This window comes from Saccostrea cucullata, unplaced genomic scaffold, assembly GCF_032062105.1.
Source record: "Saccostrea cucullata isolate Sc308-1 unplaced genomic scaffold, CSIRO_AGI_Scuc_v1 ctg19306, whole genome shotgun sequence".
NCBI classification, from domain to species: Eukaryota; Metazoa; Mollusca; class Bivalvia; order Ostreida; family Ostreidae; genus Saccostrea; species Saccostrea cuccullata.
In genome coordinates this window covers 1-9281 of record NW_026939793.1, presented here as the reverse complement: position 1 = coordinate 9281, position 9281 = coordinate 1, and the positions used below count along the sequence as shown (strand labels likewise).

The following is a 9281-nucleotide window of genomic DNA, read 5'->3' as shown; positions in this document are numbered from 1 at the left end:
TGAGGCCTGTTCAGCATAGCGAACGTTCCCGAGCGCTCGCCAATATTCCTTATACTCCAGATAGTAATTTTGGCAAGCGCTTGCGAACGTCCGCTCTGCTGAACAGGCCTCAGGTCTATCGTGTTTTGCGTTTATCGTGTTTTGCGTTTATCCTATCGTGCGTGTATCCTGTCCTATCGTGCGTGTACCCTATCGTATCGTGCGTGTATCCTATCGCATCGTGTATCCTGTAAAGAATAATGATGCGGGTACTGTAATTAAGAAATAAGGTATCATTTTTTGAGTTTTATTGGGGTGTAAAACGGGTTGGTCACGTGATCAAATCCCATAAAGCTTTATGGAAGATTTGATCATGTGCCAACCCGTTTTACATCCCAATAAAACTCCAAAAATGATACCTTATTACTTATATTTACATTTGTGACTTATTCATACTTTAAATTTGCCTGATTGTGACTTTTAATGTGTGAAATGCATTATTTTTCAAACCCAAAGGCATGTATGTAATCCACTGAACGCGCAGTCGACCTTTTATGACGTCACTGAGAAATTACGTCGAACGTTTATCCATACGCACATTTATGACCTCTTGACCCCGTACCTGTATTTATACAGTTATAAAAACGCTTGCTTTCAGTAGTGTTATATAAAGGAAAACATTTGCAAATGTAAATATTTATGCGTAAATGTGTTAATTTTAAGAATTGTTTTCTGAAACAATTTAAGTGTCCAACCCCTATTATCACCTGTACAGTGAAATCAACAAATTATTGTTACATAAATATTCCAATAAAAATAATTAATTACTCTTTGTAAAACTCCACAGAAATTTCAATTGCTTTTACTTTATGACTTTGAGAAAAGTATTAACGTCAAACCTGCAAAATTTGAACGTTCAGAGATTAGAAATGGCTGAGAAATTGAGGTTAGAATCTACTGAGACAGGATCGGCATTGTTCGAAAAAGGGACATTTTGGAAAAGGTAGAGCAGAGAGCAGTGATAAAATTCTGTGTCGACATCGGAAATACACCAACAGAGACCCCATAAAGGCTGTAAACAGTCGGTAAAATATAAAGGAAGTAAAGGAAACCGTTCTTTTGTATTTAAGTGGATATAAAATATAGAAGGAACAGTTTACTGGATGACATGGTTGAAGGAAGACCATATTCCGAGATTGCAGTGATGTAAAAATGAATTTATTAACATGACTTTGCCGTATTTCCCTAAATAAAGTCGTTTTCACGCGGACCAAGGTTTGATGATTTGCAGAATCTGAGACTTTTTGAGTAAAAAATTTTAACATTCTGCACAAAGATAAACAAATAAAACATAGATCTGTCAATGTGCGCATATACCAATCAACGGTTTACCCTTGAAGGATGATAATTATGTGTAAATGTGTTAAATTTGTTTTCTCAAACAATTTACCGGTAAGTGTCCAACCCCAATTATCACCTGAACAGTGAAATCAACAAATTATCGTTACACTGTAAAAAAAAATCCCAATAGAAATAATTAATTACTCTCTTTTCAAAACAGGCTAATTTCACACAAATTAACAACACAATTTCAAGGTTCTTTTGAATTTTATCAGTTTGCTTCTAGATATATTTTTTGTTAATAAACATAAAATAATGGATATGCATATTGCGAAAGTCCTCTCTTTCACAGGCGAATTATTTGTTGTTCATTTTAAATCAATTTTTTGTGGAATTCATTGTTGAGGTGACGCACACAATCAAATGTTCATCGAAGTTTGGTGCCTCCATTTTAATTTATGATAAACCTTTAACAAGAGGCTCAGGGGCCACAGCGCTCACCTGAGCACGTCAGCTTGGAAAAAGCACAAATCTGATCAGAACTGAAAGTTTACTGAGGTGGTGGTGGTGGTGGTGTGTGGGGGGGGGGAGGGCTTGAATTTTAACCCCCCAGGGGGTCATGATTTAAACAATTAAGCTAGAATCTACACTACCTGAGGATGATTCCATATAAATATCACTAATCATGGCTTTGAAGTATTTGAAAAGTATATTTTAAAAGTTTTCCCAATATATATTCCTACGTAAACCTTTGGTTGGCCATTTTGGCCCCAACCTAACCCCAGGGGTCATGATATGAACAAATCTTAATTTAAACTACCTGAAGATTATTTCACATGAGTTTCATCTTTCCTGTCTCAATGGTTCTTGAGAAGAAGATTTTTAAAGATTTTTTCCTATATACTCGTATGTAAAAATTTGGTTGGCCATTTTGGCCCCACCCTAGCCCCGGGGGTCATGATTTGAACAAACTTGAATCTACACTACCTGAGGATGATTCCACATGAGTTTCATCTTTCCTGGTCCAGTTCTTCTTGAGAAGAAGATGTTTAAAGATTTTTCCTATATACTACTACGTAAAAATTTGGTCGGCCATTTTGGCCCCACCCTAGCCCCGGGGGTCATGATTTGAACAAACTTTAATCTACACTACCTGAGAATGATTCCAAATGAGTTTCATCTTTCCTGGTCCAGTGGTTCTTGAGAAGAAGATGTTTAGAGATTTTTTCCTATATACTCCTATGTAAAACTTTGGTCGGCCATTTTGGCCCCACCCTAGCCCCGGGGTCATGATTTGAACAAACTTGAATCTACACTACCTGAGGATGATTCCACATGAGTTTCATCTTTCCTGGTCCAGTTCTTCTTGAGAAGAAGATGTTTAAAGATTTTTCCTATATACTTCTACGTAAAAATTTGGTCGGCCATTTTGGCCCCACCCTAGCCCCGGGGGTCATGATTTGAACAAACTTTAATCTACACTACCTGTGGATGCTTCCACATGAGTTTCATCTTTCCTGGTCCAGTGGTTCTTGAGAAGAAGATGTTTAGAGATTTTTTCCTATATACTCCTATGTAAAACTTTGGTCGGCCATTTTGGCCCCACCCTAGCCCCGGGGTCATGATTTGAACAAACTTTAATCTACACTACCTGAGAATGATTCCAAATTAGTTTCATCTTTCCTGGTCCAGTGGTTCTTGAGAAGAAGATGTTTAGAGATTTTTCCTATATACTCCTATGTAAAACTTTGGTCGGCCATTTTGGCCCCACCCTAGCCCCGAGGGTCATGATTTGAACAAATTTGAATCTACACTACCTGAGGATGATTCCACATGAGTTTCATCTTTCCTGGCCCAGTGGTTCTTGAGAAGAAGATTTTTAAAAATGCCATTAATTTTTCTCCAATTCATAGTTATCTCCCCTTGGAAAAGGGCGTTGCCCTTCATTTGAACAAACTTGAATTCCCTTTACCCAAGGATGCTTTGTTACAAGTTTGGTTTAAATTAATCCAGTGGTTATTGAGAAGATGAAAATGTGAAAAGTTTACGACAACAACGCCAACGACGACAGACAACGGACAAATTTTGATCAGAAAAGCTCACTTGAGCCCTTGGCTCAGGTGAGCTAAAAAGCCCATTCTGACTTTCGTTAAAATATATTAAATACCCCCTCTTTCTCAACAGATGGACATTAAAGACATATAAGGGTTGTCCGTAAAGTTCGTGGACAAGCTAAAATTTAAATAAAAAAGGTGTCATTGAGATTTATTATTAGCATATTTAAAATCCTTTACTAAATGTGAATTAAAAAATGTAAAATTATATTCAGTTTCAAATATATAATTACAATTATGGCTTCATTATTAGACTTGGGATAACGACAAAGTTTTAATTAAAAAGTTATTTATCACATACTTTATAAATTTCATTTGCATTTTGTAAAACTCCACAGAAATTTGAATTGCTTTTACTTTATGACTTTGAGAAAAGTATTAACGTCAAACCTGCAAAATTTGAATGTTCAGAGATTAGAAATGGCTGAGAAATTGAGGTTAGAATCTACTGAGACAGGATCGGCATTGTTCGAAAAAGGGAAATTTTGGAAAAGGTAGAGCAGAGAGCAGTGATAAAATTCTGTGTCGACATCGGAAATACACCAACAGAGACCCCATAAAGGCTGTAAACAGTCGGTAAAATATAAAGGAAGTAAAGGAAACCGTTCTTTTGTATTTAAGTGGATATAAAATATAGAAGGAACAGTTTACTGGATGACATGGTTGAAGGAAGACCATATTCCGAGATTGCAGTGATGTAAAAATGAATTTATTAACATGACTTTGCCGTATTTCCCTAAATAAAGTCGCTTTCACGTGGACCAAGGTTTGATGATTTGCAGAATCAGGGACTTTTTGAGTAAAAAATTTTAACATTTTGCACAAAGATAAACAAATAAAACATAGATCTGTCAATGTGCGCATATACCAATCAACGGTTTACCCTTGAAGGATGATAATTATGCGTAAATGTGTTAAATTTGTTTTCTCAAACAATTTACCTGTAAGTGTCCAACCCCAATTATCACCTGTACAGTGAAATCAACAAATTATCATTACACTGTAAATAAAAATCCCAATAAAAATAATTAATCACTCTCTTTCAAAACAGGCTAATTTCACACAAATTATCAACACAATTTCATGCTTTTTTGAATTTTATCAGTTTGCTTCTAAAAATATCTTTTGTTAAACATGAAATAATGGGTATGCATGCTGCGAAAGTTCTGTCATTCACAGCTCCATTATTTGTTGTTCATTTTACATAAGTCATACCCAGCGAGTGTAAATGTATTTGTTCCAAGATCTATAAACAAGGGTAAGTTTTTTAATAAAATAAAGTGTTTTCTCCTGTTACTAATTTTCTTAAAAATATCTACGTACCCATAACATTGTTAATGGCACGATATTCCCGCTAAAGCATACGATGAAAGAAAATATGAAAAGGTAATAGACAATTTTTTTCTGTTAGGACCATTATCCATGAATTTATGTATCCTTGAAACTGTGAATTTGACTAAATCCACGAAAATTGATGCCCACTAATATTATTGAAACCACAGTAACATAAATGTATGTCAAAGCTTAATCTTATGATAATTTATTTTGTTATTCTTTCAGCTTTAATAGCAAAAGAAACAAATTGCATGCAATACCTAGCTTCTGTATGGTGATGAGTCTAAGTGTACTATCCATATTGAAGACTTCCCTCATGGCGTGGTATCCCTTGGCATACTGAGCCAGTCGATGGTAAAACCGGTGGGGATCAGCAGAGGGGTTTCCCTCACAGAACTGATCATAGGTTGCCTTCTTCATGGTTTTGTTCAGCATAAAAATATCTTTGTAGATCAAGTTCACAAACAGCTTACACTCTTCCTCTGTGTATGTCTTTACAATCTTTTCCCTGTACTCAACCTCAAACTTCTTCTTAAACTCCACCCAGGTTACCTCAGTCTTCTCCCCGAAGGATCTATCCCAGAAGTCATAGCTCAGCATGCTAGTGTCTGACGTCTGGATTTGCTCCGATTTATTGGCTGACGACTCCCCTTCATCTTCATCCTCCTCTCCCTCTGAATCATCATTTAATTTGTCATGGACATTTATATTCATACCATGGAACTGGATTGTACCTGAAATTAATAAAATTAATTTTTTTCTGTCTCGTTTTCCAATTCATTAACAAATTTGAAAAACAATTAAATGTGCAAAAACTGTTCTTCATTGCCGCAAGTTTTTCAACAGACCAAGTCTAATTTTTTTAAAAAGAATGAAATTTGAGTTTGTTTGGCATTATTAATGATGAAATATCATACAAGGCTGCCTTTTCCTTGGTAACTTAATATAAATGAAATTTCATTTCAAGAAATGCTGCAACAGTTTTAGCTCATCATCATACAGTACCAATCTATCTGATCTTTTAAGAATCACAGCAGCTCCCTTACGGGAGATAAATTAAACTTATTATTAAGCACGAGTTAATTCTGTTGTCTACAACTGTCAACTGGGTAGTTTTGTTTCATGCAGTTCAAGATTTTCACAAACAACCTAGTCTTTGATCTCAGCAGCAGGTTAGTGGATTTTTTACGAAGTTTAGCAGCTAATTAATTTCCTTTCATACTGTATTCAGTTTATCCTGTAGAGCTAAACATTTGAATCAAGTCAATCAGTTTTTCCAAAGTGAAAGTTTTATTGGTTTCAAATTTTAAGAACTCAGTGTAAATGAGTGTTCAGCAAATGGGGCTGTTATTATGATGTTTTGTTAATAAAGACCCAGGGTTTCCTTTGAATATTTAAATATTAATTTTAATGTGTACTGTATGAAAGGAATCAAAAGCTTCCAGACAAATTGTCTTTGATAAGAAAATGTGAAACATATTGCAGAAATTTCTAAAACTTTAAATTGTTAAATAAGCAATGTCATATGTTATAAAGTATACTTCACAATATATTTTTCAAGCTAAATAACAAAAATCCATTTTTCTTTAATTCTGTGTATTTCTATCTCCATAATTTTTTTTTCAGATGTACATGTAAGAAGAGTTATTGCCCTCTTGTTAGAGTGGAGTGTATCATAATGCTGAAGAGATATAAATGATATGATCATTATCAGAGAACTTTATATGTTTCGTATTTGTAATTATTTGTAGTGCAGATTTTCACATGTTTATAATATAAATTAAACTATCAATTTCAGGGCTCTAATATTTGATAGCAAATTAAACCCAAATAGTATCTTTTATAATATTGTTACTAATCTTAACCTTTACATTACCATCATCAAACGACTCGGGTGCTGTGATTTCTTCTGTCTTTTCTTCAATAACCTTCCCTATGGAACTCAACAAAGCTGGCATATTCTGCACAAATAATTCTTCTTTGAAAAAGAAGGTCCAGTTGATCTTTGCTAACATTAACTTCCTGTTACAGAAAAAGTATGCATTTAGCAGATTCTCACTGACATGTATTTCTCAATGGGACAAGGTTCCTATTCTTAACAATACTGCTTATTTTGAAATATTAAGTGGTCTTCCACTAGGTAATTATGTTTCTGCTTTACTAATAAGGGCCAAATAAAAAATTTTAATTTTGCCAAAATATATTCGTGTTACAACATTTATACAATAGAAATCAAAGCTAAAGTACAGTTGTGTCCTGTCAAAAATAATATCACTAGCTTATGGTTTTCTGTTTTGTTGTGCCCCCTTTCAATTTTCCAATACATGTATATTCCCTCATAGAAATTTTATCCTTCATAATAACCCCACGTCTATGTACCATTATGTGTATAACCCGTAATTATGTACCATTACTGTATTTGAATTCTAATCTGCTCTGCTTTAAGATGTTTGCATACTTTGAAATACAAATGTATCACTAATCCTGGGCCTGCTTCTTGCAAAAGCAAGTAAGGAACCTATTATAAATTAATGACTATTCAGGGCCCTCTACCCTTATGATACAGAGTTTGTTTTAGAGAGAATTTTTTATCTACAAAAATAGGTATGCAAAATGTGAGGAACAATTAAAATTGTTGTCTTGGAAAAACTGTTGAATTAGTTAAATATGTTCCTGGTTTCCAACCAGTAGAAGATTCTTTAAAGAAAAGCAGTAACAAATATGACAAATAAATGACCACATATTTTAAAAACCTATTGAATTACTGGTACAATATATTCATCAAGTGCTTGCACTATTTGGTTTAAAAGTTACTTCAAATTATAACATCTTAAATTGTAATAACTATGGAGGGAAACTGAGTAAATTCCAATGCAGCTAGGTTAAGGCTTAAAATCTTTTTTTGTTGTTTCTATGAATGTTACCTACATTCCTCCATCAAGCATTGGGCCGATTTCTCTGTATTTCTTGAGACTGACTGGGAATACAGAGGAGTTGGAAATATAGGCCAGCGCTAGCTCATCTTGACACTGGGTATCTTTGGCCGAGGTGTCTGTGATCACAGTGACAAACACCTACATACAAACAATTAATATAAAGACAAAATTACCAACTCAAAGACTATATATATATGTACACCTACATCCCAGGAGATCATTAACTTGATAGACAAAGTAATAATTCATTTTAGATAAGAAATTTAACTTTTAAAAAGTTCATCATCCCTCTATTGATTCATATAAACATTTGCTTAAATGAAAATATTTTTCTGAAAGAAATCTTAAATTGCCTGTACTTTAAGCACACCTTGTGACATTTTATTTTGATGTAGTAAAGAAATAATAGTCCTTTACCCCAGAAAGGGTTTTCTCTTTTAATCAGAGGTGCGGTTTCTCACAGTTTTTTTTTTTTTTCAAGTTCATACTATATCATCATACAGTATTAATTATCTCAATACAAAGGCCATCAGCTTTCCACACTTACACCTGCCTATAAAGTTATAAACTAATCAAAAAAATAAGTGTCCCCTGCTGACACGTCCAGTAAGGTAAATTAAACAAATCATCTTAGTTGAAACATTTCCTGGGAGTTGTGTATGCTGTTAAGTGAAATCCCTCCTTCAACAGGTTGAGACCACTACCTTATATGGAAGACAATTTTTAACATGTGACGATGTCTTCGTCACAGCCATTCTCCAATCAAGTGAATGATTCCCAAAGCATGACTGTCTACTACGTGTTTACAATTCAATAGCAACACGTGGTTTTCGTTGGTTTACAGCATAATATTTACTTCATCACCGGGAAAACTGTAGAGCTTCTTTATCACTTTATAAGACCAAAATTGAAAGATTACATTCTAAGACATTGCTCCATGCTCACATTTTATATTGGAGTTGATTTAGATTATTAATACCTGGTAATTGCTTCAAACAGTCGTATACCATGCAAATACTTTGACGTTTGCATGTACAATTAGAAAACATTTTGATAATATTGAGGGGTTAAATATAACTGCGCACCTTGTATTGCTGTCTAAAACTATGTACATGTAAATCACGTGAAAAAAATTAAATTCTTTAATGACACAATAGCTCCTATACATGTACATTTCTTTGAACAATGGTTTATGAATTAACTATAAGTTGATATATTGCTTCATAAAGCAAATTTTGTAAATGTGAGCATAGAAATGAAAGATTTACATCATTTTAAATATTTCTTTCATGAATCTCCAAAAAGAATTATAAGTTGGAAATAAGTTTCCAAGGGACAATTCAAGTTGCCCTTTATTCTCAACACAAATGAGTACTTGTAGTAGCCCACAATGCATTGTAACTCATTCATCAGTGGGTAAAGTAAACAGATAGCTAATTTACATGCAAATTTATGCTGACGTCAGAAAATCTAGTGGTCTCGACCTGTTCAAGTTGTATACTTTGAAGTGTTTAAAGAGGATACCAGCCTTTCTGGAGATACAGTGCATTATCCATACATAAAGACAAACTTAATA

General features: G+C 34.0%; 1 protein-coding gene across 1 annotated transcript; it reads right to left on the bottom strand.

Moving 5' to 3' along the window:
- Positions 1–4951: 4951 nt before the first annotated feature.
- Positions 4952–7843, bottom strand: LOC134253990 (uncharacterized; the record flags this gene model as incomplete). Its single annotated transcript, XM_062736566.1, has 3 exons — positions 4952–5503; positions 6646–6791; positions 7698–7843. Coding segments are annotated over 3 exons (813 nt in total), but the record flags the coding sequence as incomplete, so codon positions are not given.
- Positions 7844–9281: the final 1438 nt, after the last annotated feature.